A 22655-nucleotide genomic window follows, 5' to 3' on the forward strand; every position below is an offset into this window, starting at 1 on the left:
CAGGAAAGGCCCACCTCCAGATCCCAGAGGGATGTAGAAAAGAAATCAGCCACCACTTAAGAGGGCTGAAGAGGAAATGGTGTCCTCAGAGGAATGTTCAGAAAAAAGCTGATTTTGCTGGTACCTGACGATGAATCTCATGAGGCCCAGTGGAAGGGTTAGGGAGGGGTGGTCAGATTAGGGAAAGAACATTGCTGTGGGAGGATGGAGGATCCAGATAGAAATGCCTTGGTAATCATTGGCTTCTTAGAGTTATGTCATAAAGAGCATAAAGGCATGATAGAATTAGTCCTTTGCTGGGACTTCTCTGGTGGTCCAGTGGTTAAGACTTCACCTTCCAAGACAGGGGGTGTGGGTTCAATCCCTGGCCGGGGAGCTAAGATCCCACATGCCTGCAGGCCAATAAACCAAAACATAAAACATAAGCAATATTGTAACAAACTCAAAAAAGACTTTAGAACTGGTCCACATCAAAAAAAATTAAAAAAAAAAAATTAGCCGTTTGCTCTGAAACTTACAGTGGATTTCTTAATTTATCACGTAAACCAGCACACCTTTGAGAATGGGGAGAAGGATTTCAAAATAATTAAAAGTACAGTTTTTTTTTTTTTAAATTTTTATTTATATATTTATCTATTTTTGGCTGTGTTGGGTCTTCGTTTCTGTGCGAGGGCTTTCTCTAGTTGCGGCAAGTGGGGGCCACTCTTCATCGCGGTGCGCGGACCTTTCACTTTCGCGGCCTCTCTTGTTGCAGAGCACAGGCTCCAGACGCGCAGGCTCAGTAGTTGTGGCTCACGGGCCTAGTTGCTCCACGGCATGTGGGATCTTCCCAAACCAGGGCTTGAACCCGTGTCCCCTGCATTGGCAGGCAGATTCTCAACCACTGCGCCACCAGGGAAGCCCCAAAAGTACAGTTTTTTTAAAATTATTTTTTGATTGGCAAATTATTCTGTTTTGGTAGGTCTGTAACATATTTCTATTCAAAAACTATTTCAAAACAATTTTTCCTAAAAAAAATTTGACATTAAAACATTAAAAAAATTTTCTTTACATTGAATGTACAATCTAAACATTAACATAAGTGAAATAGTCATTCTTGGCATGTATTCATGTACTTTAATCAATTTTTTTAGTCTGTCTAACATGATGTAGCTGATATTTTTCTGAAAAATGTTTTTTTCACTATACTCTTACATTTATTTTTCTTATAAAACTGGCTGCAGTCTTCTTCAGAGTTGCATTTTATGGTTAATAAATTTGAAGTGAGACCTTCAGTTAATTCTTTTCTTTATATCATAATATTTTTCAATGAGAAAACACTCTTTTTAGGTTCTCAATACCTGGTAGGCTTAGAGCAAATTCTACTAAATGGAAGAGTCTCAATTTTTAAAAATTTGCCTTACCTGAAATGGATAAGTATTTCACCTTCAGTATTTTTACAGGTTCTGTCTTTTCACCTGCTTTTAGAATACCCTTTTTCGATAATAAGACCTACAATATTTTTAAACACAGAATTCATCAAGTAAGTTCTCTCTACTCATGATTCCCTTGAATGTTTCACAAATTTTAAGCCTACTTCATTTCATTTTGGCACAGAACATAAATTTATATAATTAAAAAGAAGAGGTCTATCAAAAGATTCTTCCCAAAAGTCAAGATATTCCAAAGAGCAATCACAGAATTTCAAAATTAAATCATTCACCATTTCACGTTTTAATATACAACTTGTTCAATTCTCATTTGCTTCTGTAGAGATTAAATTTCAGTGTCTCCTCTGTATAAGCTCTGTTATCATTAATTGCATTTCACTAAAAGCTTCAAAGGCTTAAGTTGAATACTTTGATTAAAGATTTCTAACTGATTTTGAACAAAATGAAACTAAGATTTAGATAACTTGCTTCCAATAATAATAATACCATCATTATAAGACAGGTTTTATAGGGTCACTCTTCAGACTCAAATATTTAAAAAATCTAATGGATGATAGGCAGCAGAGAAAGTATCGTCTTCAGTGTTGAAGTATTTTTGTGTATTTAACATCAGCTTGTTACAAAAATTTCATTCAGTTATTCTGGGTATAAATAAAATTATTTAAGAATTTGACAACTGTGGCTTCTGTTTTGATTGGTACATTATCACAATTCATTGGGCACAGTTATGAATTATAATTCCAATTCCAAGTACATTTGTGTTCCATAGATTTCTTTTTTTTTAACTGAAGTGTAGCTGATTTACAATGTTGTGCCAGTCCGTGCTGTATAGCAGAGTGACTCAGTTATACATGAATCGACATTCTTTTTTTTTTATATTCTTTTCCATTATGGTTTATCACAGGACATTGAATATAGTTCCCTGTGCTATACAGTAGGACATAGATTTCTTAATTTAGTAAGAATCTTGTTTTTACTACAGTGCTGTACTTTAGCAAAATATGTATTATTACTATAAAAATTAAGAATTTTATGTTTAGCACTGAACTTTTCAAATGAAGTTAGATAGAACCCCGAGTAATGTCAGATATTTCAGTTTCTATGGAATGAACTTTCAGAAGCTTTACTTTATTTCCATGAACTGAAGGGAAAACCACACCATTATAGGATATCTGACTGATTTTCTTTTTAAAACCTCTGATAACATTGATACAAAACCCGTATCATTTAACTGTGTGGAAAGTTTTTTACTAGGGGAGACAACATATTGATAGCTATTACTTTACTTTTCATACTTGCACTAGAAAACTTAGAATGAAATATGAACAAAATTAATTTAAACAACTGTCATTTGTTTTAACACTGCTCTGTCCAATACAGTAGCTACTAGCCACATGTGGCTATTTAGGTTTAAATTAATTAAAATTAGCTGAATTAAAAATTCAGTTCCTCAGTCACACTAGCCACATTTTAATTGCTCAGTAGCCAGATGTAGACCATTTCCATTATCTCAGAAAGTTTTGTTGAATAGCACTGAATTCTTAGGAAAAGTCATGCTTGACAAGATGCAGACTCACTTTGTGCTACTTCAGAAGCAACGTTTTCAGGCAGTCTTGAGGTAACTACTAAGTTATGAAGTAGATGCTGATGCTTCTTCAGGAGTTCTGTGTCTACTGACTTTGTTGTGGTTGGTGTTATTACCACACCCCCTCATGGTAAATGTCAACTAACATTTAGTTCAACTTATACTTTCATTATGAACTTTTTGAGAAGCAGAAATTTAGTGTTTAATTTTTTATTAAACATGTACTTGGTGTATTTTTTCCATCTCATTACTGAAAGGGTTTTGTTTTTTTGCAAAATTTTAAAAGCATAGCCAACAATAAAATTAATATGTAGTTACTTTTATTCCTACAGTAAATGACAAAACATTGTAGGAAGAATGTTCAGATTACTCCAAAAGACCTTCAAAGGACTGCTTAACTCTGTTTCTTCCATATATTTCTCATTAATTCCGCTATTATTTCATTGTAATTTCCCACTGGCGTCTCCAACTGGCACCTGTAACATCTCCCTCAGTACACCTAGCTCATACACCAAATAGCCAGTAGGGACGGGGATATGAAATGCTCCTCCCATCACCACGGGAGATGGAAAGAAATTGCTCTTTCCAGGGGCTTATGTCTGACTCCAGTTATTTATCAGTTAACACCTATTGTCCTTGAAAGGAGGTGTTATGTTACATCAAGAAAGGGTTGGAAAGGGAGAGATGGGTTATCACTGGTTGTCTTTCAGATTTACCTACATGTTGAGGTGAGAACACTATTCATTGCACATGTTATACTACCAAACAAGATCATGGCAGAAGCTGGAAGTGCAAAGAAGTCTGTCAAACTCACCAATTTTGATGCAACTAATACTAATGTGTTTTAAAGTGAAAAATCAGGATGAACGCCAAACCAGCTGGATGCATAAATCAGGAATGTCCTGGGCAAACTGAGACTTATAGTCCTCTTATTTATTTCTTATAGAACCGAGACCAAGCTCCTTACTCTGGCCTTAAGGTCATCTTAAATAGGATGACCCCAATCTACTTTTTTTCCCTTCAATTTCCTGGCCTGCCTGCTCCATGTAAACTCCCCTATGCTTTGCTAAGTTCATATTTTGGTTCATGTAGTTTTGTCTGTTTGGAACTGTCCTTTTCACCAATCTCAGCATATCCAATCCTACCTGTCCTTTAATTTCCCAATGTAAATACTTTGCTTATGAACCCTTCTGATTTTCCAAGTGGGAATTAAGTTTTGTCTTCTGAACATCCATAGTTTTTTATATGGCTTCTCTTTGCCATTTACCTTTTTTAAATTATTATTTATTTATTTAGGCTGCACCAGGTCTTCACGCAGGACCTTTGTTGTGGCATGTGGGCTCTTAGTTGTGGCCTGCGGGTTTCTTAGTTGCAGCATGCGAACTCTTTAGTTGTGGTATGCATGTGGGATCTAGTTCCCTGACCAGGGATCGAACCTGGGGCCCCTGCATTGGGAGCGTGGAGTCTTACCCACTGGACCATCAGGGAAGTCCCACCATTTACCTTTTTTTTTTTTTTTTTTTTTTTAAGTACCAATGTTTTATTTGGGTGATGCAAATACAGAGCATTGAGAGTGAGAAAAGAGACTCGACGCAAGGAAGAATGGGAGGCAATGCCAGGTGATAGGTTGAGTCTGCTTCATGACAAGCCTGGAAGAGGCACAGAAGGTGTGTCCACTGGCTACTTGGGAGGTCTCCCCATTGGGAGAAATGGTGTCTTGCACCAGTTCAGGGAAGGGAGGGAAGAAGAGGGAATTTATCGGCCTGGATTTCTCCCATCTCCCATTAGTCAAATGTTACCCCAGGAGCACTAACTCTTCCACATTCCTGGGTTGCTAGTGGCTACTTGAGGTGCCAGATCCCATGTCCTGTGGGGGCATTCCATCTAAGTCTGGAAATGATGGGAGGAGACAAACTCTGGGCATGAGGCTGGTGAGTGCCGGAGAGAATCTGATTTTGTACATAAGATGTGTTCACAACAGTCCAGTACTGTTATTCTTTTACCAGAAGAGGGAACCTGGCATAATGATCAAAGACCTTTCCCAAAGTCACATGGCTAGTAAGTGGTAAATTCAGGATTTGAACATAGTCTGTCTCTGGAAACTGTCAAAGACCAAGATAAGGAACTTGGATTTTATGTAGCAGGCAAAGGAGAGTGGCTAAAGGGTTTCAAGCTGGGAGTGACATAAGATAAAGAGCTTTTTATAAAGCTCCCAATCTACTTTGCTCCATCTTCCCATGTGGCTGAACTTGGCACAAAAGTAGGTGGTCCCAGAGATGTGAGGACATCCAAGACAGTTTTTGAGGGGCCCCGACTAGGTCCAGAGCTCATATGGGCTTCCACACTGTCTCATAATCTTTCTGTCTTCATCAAAGCCTACACCTATCAAAGAGACTAGCTGGTCAGAGGCAGACAGGATCTGGGCAGGCAGAGAAGCCAAAATGAGGGGAAGAGCAGACTGACCTAAAAACCAGGAGCAGGAGGAGGACCAGTCATATGTCCACTGTCAGCCGGAGGGTCTGGGGATGTTGGCACCGCATATGAGTCCTTTGGTGTTGCCTGAGATGGTAAGATCTCATAAATTGTCAGCCGCACTGGTCACATTTATGTGGTCGGTATTTGGTGTGTATCCGAGTATGTCTTCTAAGTTCACTGGAACGGAAGAAGGACCAAGTACAGTCTTCCCACATGAATTTATAGGGCCTTTCACCTGTGTGTTTGTGTTGGTGACTCACGAGGTGGGAGTGCTTAGTATAAGCTTTTTCACAGTTCTCATAGTCGCAGCAGTAAGGCCTTGAAACTGGGGATCTCCTCCTGGGAGCCCTTTCTTGGGCCCCAGAGTACTGCTCTGCTCTCCGTGGAGCAGGTAAGGGCTGCTTAGGTAGGAAGGGGTCTTCCTGGGAGACTGGCTGGCTCACAAAAGAGCCCTGGGATTCCAAAGCCAGCAATAATGGGGATACAGCTGGGGGCATCCCAAAGTTGTGGGGTTTCTAGGAGGCAACATCTGATCCAAAGAGGGGAGCATTGCTGGGGCCTCAGTGGAAGGCATGGTTGGATCCAATAATGTTTTAGGTGTTAAAGGGCCTCTGTTAGAAGTTACTGTTGGGAGGCCAGAATAAGGCATTGTTCACATTCTGATGTGGGACATCATTGGGATTCCACTGGCAGGTGAGACTGGCGGCCCCCTGGGGGGCATCCTTAGATTTCCACCAAAGGTTGGGGCCACCCCTGGAATCCTGGGATCTCCTAAGGGCATCACCTGGGGCCCCTTGAAAATCATCATTCCTGGCTGGGAAGGAGACATTCCCTGAGTGTAAATCATCTGGGAAGGAGTGAAAGTCACTTGAGGGCAGTAGCTCACACTGTGGTCAGGCAGCGACATACTGAAGTGTGGCCCCATTTCACTGGCATTCTGCCTGGGTGCCTCAGCAGAGACCAAGGCGATCCTCCCCAGCTCTGTGCACTGAGGAACATGTTGAATGCCTGATGGGCCATGGTTCCAAGAGGTGTGCACTCCACTGCTTCCGGGAGATGAAGACACGTCCAAGATGGACATTGACTTCTCAGTATCCTGAGTGGGAATGCTGTGGGCGGGTCTCTGTGAACTGGTGCAGAGACACATACCACTGGCTTAGGCCCTTGGCCCCCTGCTCCATCTTAACCTGGGATCAGTTGCACATCGAGACTCCACCATTTACCATTTTATTTTTGTATTTTATTTGCTTTTGTGTGTGCCCAGAGAGGACACGTACCGAATGAAGAAAAACACTCAGAAAACAAGATTTGGGAGTTGACAGATAGCCATTTGAATAATCAGCTTTGGTTAATTGAGCTCTTCCATTCATCCATTTATTCATTCAACATTTATCAAAGCTTCTATTTGTTAGAGACTACTTTGTGCTAGAGACACAATGGTAAGCAAAGTAGACCTGGTCCCTGTTGTTACAGAGATTACATTCATTTTTCTTACATTGTTACAAATATATAAGGAATTTTATGCCAAGGAGAAACTGTAGAAAGCATAAACTTACCTTTCATTTTACAGAATAGGAGGTTAACAGTCCTTGTTATTGAGGTTTATGTATGAAAAATGAGGAAACATATTGGCTAACACCTTGATTTTATTAGAAAAGAGATAAAGTAGCATTCCAAAAAAATTAATAAGCCTAAAACTGGGTGACTTTATAACGAGTGTGTTTCCTTCACAGTTGTATTGTAACTTGTGGAAGTGATGGTGATGTGAGGATTTGGGAAGACTTGGATGATGATGATCCTAAGTCCATTAATGTTGGAGAAAAAGCATATTCATGTGCTTTGAAGGTATTAAAACAATTACAGCAACTGATATGAAATGATACTGCCATGTGATGTTTTATACTTGGATGAAAAATATTTTTATAGAAGTTTTGAATACAGATAAACTTTTTCGTTTCTCTTATGAAATAATAATATTTAAAAATGTGTAATAATGCCATAATTTGCCCAAAACTTTCACAGGTAAAATCTGAATGGTTTATTAAAGGTGATTAATGGATAGTAATGATGAGCCAATTAAAATATATGCAGGAAATTATACTTTATCTTTTAAGAGATTTAAATGTATCTTTTTTTTTCTTTGAAAGAAAACTCAGTGCAGTTTCAAATTTTTAGCTCACTAATTCAGATGACTTGAGGAATTGTACTGGAAAAAAGGACTGTTTCATTAACTTTTTCAAGATATATACTTATTTTGCATTTCTAATGTTTGATGTAATGTAAATATAGGAATGAGATGTAGGTTACTTGGAGAATGGAGATATGTTTTCAGAAGGACTTTGCAAACTAAGTATCTAACCTTTTTATTTGTGATGAATTTTAAGTTGAGTGTATTGTATTTGGATAGGAAAAAAAAAATCTTTCTACAGAATTCATATTTTTTTCAAACCCAGACTCATTAAGGTAGATGAGATGGTCTTTAGATACTTTTTTTTAAATGGTCATATATAATGGAAAATGTATTCGCAGGAGAAAAAATATAAATGACTAATGTACATTAAATATGAGCTAAATCTCACTAATGAGCAAAGAAATGCAAATTAAACAATTGGATTTTTTTTCCTGTAAGATTGACAAGGATGAAAAATATTCCTGATCCCAGTAATAGTGAGGGCTTGGAGAAGTATTTATAAAGGAAAAACAACTCTTCTCCTGTGTTTCTCCTTTACTCTCACACTACCATGTTTACAGCACTTCTGACACCAGATATATGGGGTTTTCCCCATATCAATAAGTTCTTTGCAATACTGGGTGTTCTGCAGTTCAGTTCAATTTTGACATTAACTGGAGTTAGCTCAGACCTCACGGGTTAAGGTCTCAGTCCCACGAGACTATCCCCCACTTCAGACACCAGTCGCAAGTATTAGGTCCCCAGATTACCTACAACTTCTGTTCAGCTTGGCTACAAATGCGGATTTCCATGACCCCCTCCTTGGATAAGATCATTTGCTAGAACAGCTCACAGAAATCAGGGAAATATCTTTACCAGTTTATTACATAATAAAGGATACAGATGAACAGCCAGATGAAGAGAACATGGGGTGAGGTCTGGAGAATGGAGATGTGGAGTTGGGGTGCACCACCAACCTGGAAGCTCCTTGAACCCCATGTTATTGGGATTTTTATGGAGGCTCATCACATGGGCATGACTGATTATTAACTTCATTTCCAGCCCCTCTCCCCTTCCTGGATGATAGGGGTGTGGGACTGAAAGTTCCAAGCTTCTGATAATGACTTGATCTTTCTGGTGACCAGCCACCATCCTGAAGCTATCCAGGAGCCCACCAAGACGCACCTCATTAGAACAAAAGACATTCCTGTCACCCAGAAAGTTCCAAGGGATTTGGGAGCTTTGTGTCAGGAATCAGTCAAAGACCAAATTTTGGAACAAAAGATGCTCCTGGTGCTCTTATCACTTAGGACAGTTCAAGGGTTTTAGGAGCTCTGTGCCAGGAACTGAGGGTAGAGACCAATATATATTTTCTGTTTCACAGTATTTTCACACAACAGTTGCTGGAAGTATAACTGATGAACTTGTTTTGGAATAAATTGATATGATGTATCACAGTTAGAATGCACACAGTCATTTCTGGCTGTTTACCCTAAGGAAGTACACACATGCATTTGTGTGGACAAGAATATTAGTAAAACCATTGTTTATAATAGCAAAAGAAACAATTGAAGTGTCCCTGAATAGAGAATACATTTTATATATTTTGGTAGTCATATAATGTAATACTATGCAGCCACTAAAAAAATGTGGGAGTGCTGTATACCTTCATTTGGAAAGATGTTTACAGTTAATTGAAAAAATGAAAAATAGAGTTTCATAACCGTCTTATAGAATAGTCTTATGTTTGTTAAAATAAAGGATTTAAGTACACAAATATCTGTAATTTGCATATGTATAGAATAAAGTTAAAAAGACTTAACCCCAGCATGTTAATGGAAATTACTTCTCAAGAGTAGGGAAACTCACTGTCTGCTCAGGACAGTTTCGTATTTTTTTTTCTACAATAAGTATGTACCGCTTTTGTATACGAAAAAGACTTTAAAGAAGAAAAAAATGAAAGTGGGCTTATGGTAGTTTCCTAGGGCTACGGTAGCAGGTACCTGGGCTTAGGATTTAGACATGTCTTTTAGGGGCCACTATTCAGCCGACTACAAGGCTCATATTCAGTGCTAAAATGTTTGGCTTTAGGAATGGAGTTTACAGTTCTTCAATGAAATGATGTTACCAAATAGCCATGCAAAGTTGACAATTTCATTTAAAGCCTAATTGCTTATAAATACGTACTTTATGGATTCAGTGATATAGGGAAGTACAATTAGGTGCTTTATTTGAGAACAAAGCAGAAAAAAAAAATCACCCTCCAAAATAGTGAAACTGGGCTATATCAACATATTTGTAGGTAGTAATAGTTAACGCTTGCATAGTATTTTACGTTGTCTTTAACAAAGGTAAGGAGAGGTACGTGGAATTATCTCCATTTTATTCTTGGGAAAATCAAAGCTCGGAGGAAAGTCAAATGACATAGTAAGGAACACAGTGGGCCCAAGTCATCCTGTGCTGGGTTCCATTCCTCCCTATCCACCAGGGAGAAGAATAGTCTGACCAGATCCGGACCACAGCTCTGATCCTTTGCATGGTTTTTTTAAAAATTTTTACTAGTTGACACCGTACACTGGTAGTGATTTGATTTCCCAGAAGATTTGTTTGAAAATGACTTCAAAGCAAGGCCTTTATTCAGGTCTCCCAGGTGAGTTAGTGCAGTTATATACTTTAACATTTTTACATGAACAGAGGGCTAGTTAACGTTTTGTTAAAGAATTACCAAGATTCTTTACTAGAGCTAACTGAGGATGCTTAGTCAGTATTCTACTAAGAAATCTGTCTGCGAAGTGAAGCACAGCCAAGGTTGCAAAATTTCTGTACATGCACACAAATAAATAGTTGGTGTTTCTGCAGTTTTGCCAAAGAACACTTAGCAGCATCAGTGTTGTATTGAGTTGGTTATAGCTTTTTGTTGATTCTCTTCTGGTTTTCACATTTAAATTGTTGTTAGCTTAACTTCAACATTATGAATTTAGTTTATTATGAATTTAATTATATACAGTAGTTGCAATGTAGGCATAAACAGTATTTTTCACCAGTTTTCCAATAATTGAACTTGAAGGTGTTTATCACAGTTCAAATTTGAATCATCTATACTGTTATTTGAACAGATGTATACATTTCCCCAAATATTGCTATATGGTAACATGTCATTGTATTACCAGGTTCTTTTCCCATTAGAAAGGGAGCAGACGCTGTAGATAAGGTAAGGGTCCTAAGTGCGCAAATACGGCTGAGACCTATAGGGTAAAGTATGTTCATTAACAAACTTGAGTAGTTTGTTTCTTTTGGTAGTTATCATTCAATATAAATTAATAAACTGACCATATGATATATCAAATTGTGTATGAGGTTGGTAGACTATGATTTAGTTCATCAAGACTTAATTCCTCTTGGGTAAGTAATAAAATTAAGGTGGTAGGGCAGATCCCTGACCTTTTATGATTCTTAGCTGAAAGCTGTGCAGAACAACGGTGTTTGCAGATCATTTTCGGATCCTAAAACTTTCTATTTATTTAGTGTTTTTAAAACACTAAATAAACACTGCGCTTCCACTGCAGGGGGCACAGGTTCGATCCCTGGTTGGGGAACTAAGATTCCGCATGCCCTGCAGTACGCCAAAAAAAAAAAAAAAAAAAAAAGGAGCCATGGATTCATGGATTCACATTTAGACTTTACCCTACTCTGAAAAGACATCTAATGATTGTTTTCTGGAAACACAGGGCAATACTAATAATGTCCATTGTGCTCTTCCCTCATTGAGATTAGCTATGTTTTCTTGTTCTGAGTCCCCTTCTTATGACATTTGGGAATCCACAAAAACACTATTTAAATATTTTTCTTGCCAGAAGTACAAGAGAAATCAGAGGCTAAAAGTTTGGCTGATGAAGAGGGAATTAAATTTTCTAAAGACAGCAAGTAAATTTTTCTCGCTAATAGCCATTTCAGAAAAATTATATATTGATTATTTTTCTCTTGACATGAACTACATTTATAAGTTTTTTTTTGTTTTTTACAGGATTTTTAACTATGGAGAGATTCCCAATTAATTAACTAATTTTTACCCATGTTTCTTTCATTTTTCTTTTAGAATGGGAAATTGGTCACTGCAGTATCTAACAATACTGTTCAAGTGCACACGTTTCCTGAAGGAGTTCCAGATGGTATATTGACTCGCTTCACCACAAATGCAAACCATGTGATCTTTAATGGGGATGGTGCAAAAATTGCTGCTGGATCTAGGTAAGGCTCTTTGATATCAGAAAATGAAATAATATTAGAACAAAATGGCCTCATTCATTGGATTCAGGGTAACATTTTTAGGACTCTGTTCCTTCTTTGTTGTTGTTATTTAATTATTATATTCAAGTCTTCTTTCTGGTAACGGTTTTTGATGACAAACTTGTGCTTCTTTGTGAATTGAGGTATATTGCTTTGCCGACAGCCTGCTCGGTAAATGCTGGAAAAGTTTGGGGAAAGATGATAGTTGGATACAAAATTTTAAAAATTATTTTAGGTACAACCTAGACTGTACAATCAGGATTTTTGTTGTTTTTCTTGTTGCTTATTTGTCATAGGAAAAAAATGTAATTGGTGAATTGCTGAGTTGGAGTAAAAGGCATAGTGCTTTTAAAAATGGTTGTGGCTGTAGATTAGCAACTAATAGAAGCTTAAGATCTAACTAAGGAAGCCACTTTCTAAAAGTATTTATATTTTAACATATGGGAAATCTTGAGTTATGTTTTTAGCATCTTTATAGACCAAAACTAAAAGGTAATATGGGTGCCAAATTTCACATGTTGCTATAAAGAAATTATGGCATTTACTCTTATTACTTTGAAATATTTGGGTCATAGCTTTTGAGAGCCTTTTGTATTGGCATTTATTGATGTATGTTACTCTTGTTCTTAGTGATTTTCTAGTCAAAGTTGTGGATGTGGTGGATTGCAGCCAACAGAAAACATTTCGAGGACATGATGCACCTGTTTTAAGTCTTTCCTTTGACCCTAAGGACATCTTTCTGGTAATCATTTTTTTCCCTCTCTTTTTGCATTTTTTACGAATATGTTTAAAACTGTAAGAGAATTAGCAAAAAGTTTCACACAATTTTTAAAAGCCTCTTTAATTTATCAGTTGAACCAGTCTCCATATAGTATTATGGCTGTAACTATAGAGAAATCTATTGTTTTATTCCTGCAGGCATCAGCTAGTTGTGATGGATCTGTCAAGGTGTGGCAAATTTCAGATCAGGTAAGCTCATCAATTTGAATTTAAAACTTTTTGCCTATTTCCATCATATATTGGGCATTACATAATATATTATTGGACCAAATTAATAATTCTTCTTCTTCATAGTTTGTTTCTTTTGAGTAGCATTAAATACTGGTTTTGTGATCAAACTCCCCAACAATCTAAGCAAAAGTAAATATGTTGAAGACTAATTGATTCTGTATCCAATCACAAAGGGAAATTCAATCATTATATATTTATAAGCTAACTACCATATGTTGGTCCCCAGATGTTGGGGATACGAAAGTAAGGCATGGGCCACACTTGATTTGGAGAGTCACATAACTTACTCTGACCCAGCCTGGTAATAGCTTTAAAGGAGGTATGAAGAAAATGCTTTCTGGATTGGCAGAGGGAACAATGAATTCTTCCTGAGGCAATCAGAGAAGGCTTGGCTTCTCTAGGAATGATGCGGCTGATGAGAAAAACATCCCTCACAGATATGCTTCAGCTCATAGCCACAGTTTCTTCCCTCACGTTTGAACTATTTAAAAGGATTGACTTTGACACCTTAACATTTCGTAGTAGATCTCTCAAGTTTATTTTCATAGTTACTTTAAGATTTTAATGTATTGGGGTTTTTTTTTGTTTGTGTACGTTTATTCATTGAGTATACTGTTTGCTTATTCTACATAGGAAATACTTCTATTTGAGTTAATTATTTAAGACTTGTGCTCTTTATAACTGTGAAAAACTTAAAGTAACTTAGTTAAATCAAATATTATAATTAGGTTAAAGTGAATTAAGTTGCTTTTTTCCGAGCTATCTATCAGTTTGAAGAAACCACTTATTAAATGTATTCAGTGCTGCATATCTTTTTTTGGGAGAATTTTCATAAGGGGAAATAAATTTTCTTTTTTTTTCTTTTGGCATTTTATTTTTCATTTTTAGTTATTTAAAAAGATTATTATTCAGTCACAAGACTTACATTTTCTTGTTTTTTTTTTTTTTAAATCAGACATGTGCTATTAGTTGGCCACTGCTGCAAAAATGCAATGATGTGATAAATGCAAAATCAATCTGCAGACTTGCTTGGCAGCCAAAAAGTGGGAAGGTGAGTGACTCTTATTTTGTTTTTTGTTTTGTTTTGTTTTTTAAATATTTATTTATTTACTTATTTGGTTGTGCTGGGTCTTAGTTGCGGCACACAGGCTCCTTAGTTGTGGCATGCGAACTCTTTAGTTCTGGCATGCATGTGGGATCTAGTTCTCTGACCAGGGATGGAATCTGGGCCCCCTTCGTTGGGAGCACGGAGGCTTAACCACTGTACCACCAGGGAAGTCCCTTATTTTGTTTTAATTATATGTTCCAGTCCTTGTTATCTTTGAATGTAAGAATAGTTTTTTTAATTGTAACTATTTCATTTAGATTATAAATTTTAGAGCTCCAAGCAAATTAATTATTATTGAAATGCTGTAAGAAACATTTCAACTTTTTAAAGGTTCTTTTTTGAAGAGTACATTTGGCAGGAATGAATTGATTTTACCTTTTTCTTTACATTCTTGTTTAATGGGACAACTTTGGAAACAGTCTTTGTTATATCAACTCTTACTACTAGTGTTTAACATTTTGGAGGTACTAGCTGATACAGTTAGACAATAGAAAGATATGAGAGGTTGGAAAGAAGGGAAGGAGAATGCTCATTATTTGCAAATGAAATGCTTGTATACGAGGAAATCCCAAGAAAATCAACTGGGGGAAAAATATTACTAATAAGAAAATTCAGTAAGGTAGTTGGAAGCAAAATTAATATATAAAACCTATAGTCCTATATACAAACAATAGCCATTTAGAAAATATGGTGAGAGAAAATAATGCACTAACTGTGAAATCAAAAAAGATTTAAAAATTTTAAAAAAATATAAAATAACTAGGGATAAACTTACCAAAAAATGTGAGAGAGCTATGTAAAGAAAATTTAAACATGCTACAAAGAAGAGTAAAAGAAGACTTAAATAGAAAAAATATATCCCATTCTTTTTTGTTATTTATTTATTTATTTATTGAGGTATAGCTGATTTACAATGTTGTATTAGTTTCAGGTGTACAGCATAGTGATTCAAAATTTGTATAGATTATATTCCATTTAAAGTTATTATAAAATATTGGCTATATTCCCTGTGCTATATAATATATCCTTTTAGCTTATTTATTTTATACATAATAGTTTGTACCTCTTAATCCCCCACCCCTGTTTTGCCCTTCCCCCCTCCCCTCTTCCCACTGGTAACCACTAGTTTGTTCTTTATATCTCTGAGTCTGTTTCTATTTTGTTATATTTATTCATTTTATTTACTTATTTTTAGTTTTTAGATTCCACATGTAAGTGATAACATACAGTATTTGTCTTTCTCTGTCTGACTTATTTCACTAACCATAATACCCTCTAGGTTCATTCAAGTTGTTGCAAATGGCAACATTTAGAAAAACACATAGAAAAATATATCCTATTCTTAGAAATGAATTTTTGTTATAAAGATGTCAGTTCTTCCCTGAATTATCTATAGTTTTGAAACATTCAATATAAAATATCAGTAAGATGTTTGGGGGGGACCAAATAGAACTGATTCTAAAGCCATATGGAAAAGCGAAAGTCTTGAAAAAGAAAAGTGGTAAAGTCTAATTCAATCAGATATAACATTATAATGCTATGGGAATTAAAAGTGTGATACTAATTCATGAATAGACAGCTATCTATTAAACAGAGAGATAGATCCAGTATATATGGGAATTTAGTGTATTATAAAGGTGGAGAAAAGGAGATTTAATAAATGTACTGGCAAAGGGCATGAATACCAGGAGGTGAGAATTACCGAGGACCATCTTGGAGACTTCCTATCACATGGTGAATCTCATTATATAGGTATTTGCTGTATCATCTTTTTAACTTCTCTGTGTATGTGAAAATTTCCAGAAAAAATTTATAAACTCGACAATATGAAAAGTAAAAAAATAAATATTTCAGTGTCAAAGGACAAATGATAAACTGAGGAAAAGTTTGAAACAATATGACAGAGCTAATTTCCTTAATATTCAAAGAGTTCTTATAAATTAATAAGATCCCAGTAAAAAGATGAACAAGGACATGAGCAGACAGTATACAGAAAAAGATACACAGATGGCTTTTAACATATGAAAATACATGCAACCTTTCATACTAAAAGAAATACAAATTGAAATATGATTGTCTATTTTTCATTTGTCAGATGGTCAAAGATCAGAAGTTTGATATATACTGTGTGGAAGAGGATGTGGCAGTTTTTATTAGAACGAATGACCAATAGTACTAGTTCTAGGCATATATTCTCTAAACATATTTATACATATGCACTACAGAGTATGTATAATGAAAATGTTGTATCATTGTTTGTAGTAGCAAAAGATTGTAAACATCCTGAATGTTCATTAATAGAGAACTGGTTAAATAAACTGTGGAATTTATTCCTGAAAATGGAATACTCTGCAACTGTTAGAATGAGGTATATCTGTGTGTCTTCACATGGAATAATCAGTCTTTAGCTATATTAAAAACATCAAGCTGTAGAGCAGTAGGTATAGATAGTAGATAATGCTACTGTTTAATTGTGTGTCTACTTGTATATATGTACATATGCATTCTTATATAGTCTATGCTTATGTTTTTTGCCTTTGGGAAGTAGGAATAGGATTTAGGGATTGGAGGGAGACTTTCTTTTCAATGTATGACCTTTTGTGTCATGTAAACTTTTAAGGGTACATTCTGCACTAAAGTGATAGTTGGGAAATCCAGTATGTATTTCTTCTTTGCTTATGAAACATCAATTAATCTAATTAATTAAAAAAAAATTTAAACATAGTTTTACTATTCATAAATAATACATTTTTCTTCTTTTTTTGATAAGCATGGAAAGAATATGTCAGTTTTATTTTTTCTACTAATCTGTTTTTTGGAAGTATATGTAAGAAGATGTTTCCTTTTCCAAAGATATTCAAAGTATTCTGGCTCTGTTTCTCTCCTTCCAGCAAATAAGATGAATTTTTAGATCCAAAGGGCTTATATTCCTTAAGAAATAGTATTAAAAATATTAGTAACTATAAGTTCTCTGTCTTTCAGTACAAGCAATACAGTGATCATCACCCATTCTTTATCAAAATTTTAAGTAGCTTCCTGAGTTTTGTTAGTTGCCAATTAAAATACAAATTTGCTTTTATATTTTGTAGTCTTATTTAGATGAATTTTCTGCTTTTTTTTCTCTTTAAACTTAATTTAGTGTAAACTTTTGTTTAAATCATTTATCTTTCCTAATAGTTACTAGCAGTTCCTGTGGAAAAATCTGTTAAGCTATATAGAAGAGAAACTTGGAGTAATCAATTTGATCTTTCAGATAATTTCATCTCTCAGGTAGGTTTTGTAAGTGATACTTTCAGTAGGCTAATGGGAATATTTAATGCATACTTTGCTTTAATACAATTACAGCTAAATATTGTTGGAAATGGAGAACAACTCCGGACTGCTGTGCATGTGTCCACCTTCTACCCCTCAGCCTTTCTTCACTTAGTGAATAACTAGTAGATAAGTCTTTGCTAGGTCCTATCTGACCTTTCTCCTTTGTGAAATTTGATAAGAAAAATCTTTTAATTTATAAGAAGTCAAATTTAACCCTAGCATAGTATTAGAATAGGTAATTCTCACATTATTAGTAATGTTTATTGTTAAGTGAGTTTCATTGAGACTTGTGACTATAGACACTGGAATTTTAGAGCAGGAAAGGTTGTTAGTCTGTGTTTCTTTCTCTCTCTCTCTCTCCCTCCCCCCACCCCCTTCTCTCATACATACCCATTTTGCAGTTAGGAAACAGAGGCCCAGTAGGTCAGCAATGGCTTAGTATGATTCACTTCACTTCCTGGTTCTCTTCATCTTGATGGTGACTGCTAAGAGGATAACTTGCATTGTCTTTCTTTCTGGGATAAAAACATTTTTTAGCTTTTGCTTTTAAAATTGTGCTAGTGTAGTTTTCTTGTGATAAAGTAATAGCTGCTATTACTTTGATTGTTGAATATTATTGAAAAAGAAAGTTAAAAAGTAAGCAAACTTTGTCTTGCTGTTTATGTATCAGATTTAATTAGAAATTGCATACAATAAGGGTTATAATAATTTGAATTTAGTAATAAAATGAGTTTTTAGTTTTAAATTATATGAATTATTATTTATTTATTGTTTTTCTTTACTAGACCCTAAATATAGTAACCTGGTCTCCTTGTGGACAATATTTAGCTGCAGGGAGTATTAATGGTTTAATTATAGTTTGGAATGTGGAAACCAAAGATTGCATGGAAAGGTATGATTCAGTAAATCTTTTGTCTCTTTTTTGCTTATTTCTATTAGATTTTTGTTTTTTATATTATTAAACATTTCAAATCTGCAATCATTAGATTGTTAAAATGCAGACATATAGCTATGTTTATCAAAATTTTTTCTAACTAAAATTTACCTAAAGAAATGTATAGCTTATATTTTTCTTGACAGTGTTTTAAGAATTCACTTTTTAATTTTTAGGGTGAAACATGAGAAAGGTTATGCAATTTGTGGCCTGTCATGGCATCCTACTTGTGGTCAAATAGCTTATACTGATGCAGAAGGAAATCTAGGAGTCCTGGAGAATGTTTGTGACCCCAGTGGAAAGATGTCAAGCAGTAAGGTAATAAGTGATAGGGTAGAACAGTTTCTTCAAAGTCTTTCTGTGGTCATATGAATTTGGGAAACACCACAAACTACATTACTTTCTTTGAAAATTATAATTTATGTTATTAGATGCCCAGTAATGCTCTATCACAAAGAATGTTTAAACTTGTTTAACCTAATGTTTCCCAAATACATTTTACTAAGGAACTTCTTTCCCTCCATATAATATCCATTAATATTTCATGGCTTTCCAAGGAATACCTTTGTAAAAAACTGTAATATTTTAGTATCCTGGTGTTCTAGGTGTTTTTAATTAAATAAATGTTTTATAGATGAAAATTATTAATAACTGTAACTTAGTTTAGCCTAAGTTTTTCTGTCATGAATTAGCCTTAACTCTTAGAGCTAACTATATGCTTCTTATGCTTAGCTGCACAGCCTGACTGAACTGCTCTAAACAGGCTGCCTTGTTTTATACTTCCTTGTTTTGGTTCATTATTTCCCCTGAGGTGCCACTTAGCTTGCTTGAGTCCCCAAAGATTCAGAATTTGGTAGCAGTAGGTACTTAAAAGTGGGGCCGAAGGGACTTCCTTGGTGGTGCAGTGGCTAAGACTCCACGCCCACAATGCAGGGGGCCCAGGTTCGATCCCTGGTCAGAGAACTAGATCCCACATGCTGCAACTAAGAGTTTGCCTGCTACAACTGAAGATCCTGCGTGCCGCAACTAAGACCCGGTGCAGCCAAATAAATAAGTAAATATTAAAAAAAAAAAAAAAGTGGGGGGGGCTTCCCTGGTGGTGCAGTGGTTGAGAATCTGCCTGCTAATGCAGGGGACACGGGTTTGAGCCCTGGTCTGGGAAGATCCCACATGCCGCAGAGCAACTAGGCCTGTGAGCCACAACTACTGAGCCTGCGCGTCTGGAGCCTGTGCTCCGCAACAAGAGAGGCCGCGATAGTGAGAGGCCCGCGCGCCGTGATGAAGAGTGGCCCCCGCTTGCCACAACTAGAGAAAGCCCTGGCACAGAAACGAAGACCCAACATAGTCAAAAATAAATATAAAAATAAATAAATAAATACATAAGCTAGGGGGGAGAAAAAAGAACAATATGACTGACAACTACCTTAAAAAAAAAAAAAAAGTGGGGCTGAAAAGAGGAGGGTTGATTTAACAAGCAAGTAGATCCCTCCAATCTCAGCAACAGTGGGCACAGCTAGGTAACTGCCCTCCCTCACCCCTGTATACATTCTGGCAGAAAGCTGGAGATTTATTCTCTAAGATGAGGTAAAACAGAGGTCACTGATCCAGGGACACTGGGTACAATTGAGTGGTGTTGGGTGAAGGAGGAATACTGTACTGAAAAGGATTAAATGAAAGTGTGTATACTTGAATGTTGAAATTCCCAGCTCACTTTTCATACTTGGCTCCCAGAGCATTGTCAGCCAGTCTTATGTTTTTCAGGCAGGAGATTGGAAGATCTTTGGGGAATCCGTGTAAGAAAAAACCAAAACAGAGAGATTCTTTTTTTTATTTTTATTTTTATTGAAGTATAGTTGATGTACAATATTATGTAAGTTACAGGTGTACAATATAGTGATTCATAATTTTTAAAGGATGTACTCCATTTATAGTTATTATAAAATATTGGCTATATTCCCTGTTGTACAACATATCTTTGTAGCTTATTTTATACAGTATAGTTTGTGCCTTTTAATCCCCTACCCATATATTTCCCCTCCCCCCACCCCTCTCCCTACTAGTTTGTTCTCTGTATCTGTGAGTCTGTTTCTTTTTGTTATACTCACTAGTTTGTTATATTTTTTATATTCCACATGTAAGTGATATCATATAGTATTTGTCTTTCTCTGTTTGACTTATTTCTCTTAGCATAATACCTTAAGCTCTAAGTCCATCCATGTTGTTGCAAATGGCAAAATTTCATTCTTTTTTATGGCTGAGTAGTATTCCAATATCTATCTATCTGTCTATCTATATCACATCTTCTTTATTCAGCTGTTGATGGACACTTAGATTGGTTCTATAACTTGACAACTGTAAATAATGCTGCTATGAATATTGGGGTGCATGTATCTTTTCCAGCTAGTGTATTTGGTTTTTTTCGGATGTACACCCAGGAGTGGAATTGCTGGGTCATATGGTAGTTCTATGTTTAGTTTTTTGAGAACCCTCCATACTGTTTTCCACAGTGGCTACACCAATTACATTCCCACCAACAGTGTAGGAGGGTTCCCTTTTCTCCACATCCTTGCCAATATTTGTTATTTGTGTTCCTTTTGATGATAGCCATTCTGACAGGTGTGAGGTGATATCTCTTTGTGGTTTTGATTTGCATTTCCCTGATGATTAGCAATGTTGAGCATCGTTTTGTGTGCCTGTTGGCTCTCTGCATTTCCTCTTTGCAAAAATGTCTATTCAGCTTTTCTGCCCATTTTTTAATTGAGTTGTTTGTTTTTTTGATGTTGAGTTGTATGAGCTGTTTATGTATTTTGGATACTAACCCCTTATCGGTCATATCATTTGCAAATATTTTCTCCTATTCAGTAAGTTGTCCTTTTGTTTTGTCAAAGGTTTCCTTTGCTATGCAAAAGCTTTTTGGTTTAATTAGGTTTCATTTATTTATTTTTGCTTTTATTTCCTTTGCTTTAGGGTTCAGCTATGAATAGCATTTACGTGGTCATAATAAATCTAAATACTGTAAATTGATCCAAGCAGAATGAGAATATATCTATATTGGGTGGACAGGAGTAGGAGAATGGTGTATATGCATACAAGGGGAGTAGTGGTGGTTGAAAAATGGCACCAAATCCTCATCTTCCTTAACAGAAAGAAGTTAGTAACGTCTATTAAATAGATAATTAAAACTGAAAAATCAAAAAATTTCACTGGAATATGATTTACAAGTGTGGAGGAAAGTATCAAAAGAAACAATTGAGAGCAGAGAAGTTAAGTCAGAGGCTGTGCAGAGGATTGTTTTCATTTTTATATTAAATCTTATAACGCTGACTAATTTATATGCATGTCTAACATTGATAAAAAAGAAAATTAAATTGAGAAATAATTTTTAGTTCAACAGCAATGTCCTGTTGTATAGCACAGGGAACTATATTCAGTAACCTGTGATAAACCATAATGGGAAAGAATATGAAAAAGAATACATATGTATAACTGAATCAACAGAAATTAATACAACACTGTAAATCAACTATATGTCAATAAAATTTTTAAAAATTAAAAAAATTTTAGTTCAAATGTCACCTCTTATAAAACCTTAACCCTTCTATCCAGAATTGTCCACTCTCTCCTTTTTGCTTTTACTTCTCATAGTACATGTTTCTGTTACAACACCTCTCACCATAAGTTAAAACCCTCATTTTTGATAAAGTCCGAAAAAAGTGTTTAACCAACTTGAGTACATAAACTTTTAGGACTATGGATAAAATAGTTAAATATCTTATTATAGCACTTATCAATAGTTATTAATTTAATTATTCAAATCATTTGTTTAAACTTTTGAATTTAGAAGTATTTTTTCTGTTCTCTCATTTCTTTAAATGTCAACTTTCCAGAACACAGTTATATGCACTTCCATCTAAAAGATTTGTGATATAGTTCCTTTTGAATCCATTAATGGTGTTCTCATTAGACTTTTATACCCAACTATAAGTTTCCATTGACTTAACATTGTACAGTTTTTATTCATTCTGTAGGAATAATTGTGATCCTTACAATGTATCTGCTTACTATTCACTTTTTAAAGTGATCTCAAAAATTGTTTACAGTGACATTCAGTACTTGCAATGATATGTTCATATTCCTAGGAATCAATGATTAATGTTGAATTTATTTGCCACTTTTGTTTTTCTTTTGGTTCTATTTGTTTAATTCTATAAGCATCAAAAAATACCCCAAAGACGAGCTTTAACTGAGATCATTTAAAGTAAACATCTTACCTAAGCAGTATCTTGTTCAAAATAAAAGTAAATGAGAGAATATCTTACAATGAGAGACTTTGTAAGGAC

General features: G+C 35.5%; 1 protein-coding gene and 1 pseudogene across 6 annotated transcripts in view; one reads left to right on the plus strand and one right to left on the minus strand.

The window, feature by feature from the left end:
- The window catches only part of WDHD1 (WD repeat and HMG-box DNA binding protein 1), a 91002-nt gene that overhangs the window by 4700 nt on the left and 63647 nt on the right, over window positions 1-22655 (plus strand). For 4 of the 5 annotated variants that reach the window (XM_082386474.1, XM_082386473.1, XM_082386475.1 and 1 more), the window contains exons 3-10: window positions 7224-7335; window positions 11757-11908; window positions 12578-12689; window positions 12866-12916; window positions 13914-14009; window positions 17244-17336; window positions 18167-18273; window positions 18492-18633. In XM_082386474.1, the coding sequence (XP_082242600.1) occupies window positions 7224-7335; window positions 11757-11908; window positions 12578-12689; window positions 12866-12916; window positions 13914-14009; window positions 17244-17336; window positions 18167-18273; window positions 18492-18633 (865 nt within the window). The remainder of the gene's footprint in view (window positions 1-7223; window positions 7336-11756; window positions 11909-12577; window positions 12690-12865; window positions 12917-13913; window positions 14010-17243; window positions 17337-18166; window positions 18274-18491; window positions 18634-22655) is intronic. The other variant, XM_082386476.1, reaches the window with a different exon arrangement.
- On the minus strand, window positions 911-7217 carry LOC309626143 (Krueppel-like factor 17 pseudogene; annotated as a pseudogene). The gene has a single exon. The product of its transcript is annotated as a Krueppel-like factor 17 pseudogene (transcript).

The sequence above is a fragment of the Balaenoptera borealis genome (genome assembly GCF_965194805.1).
Source record: "Balaenoptera borealis genome assembly, chromosome: 3".
Lineage (NCBI taxonomy): Eukaryota > Metazoa > Chordata > Mammalia > Artiodactyla > Balaenopteridae > Balaenoptera > Balaenoptera borealis.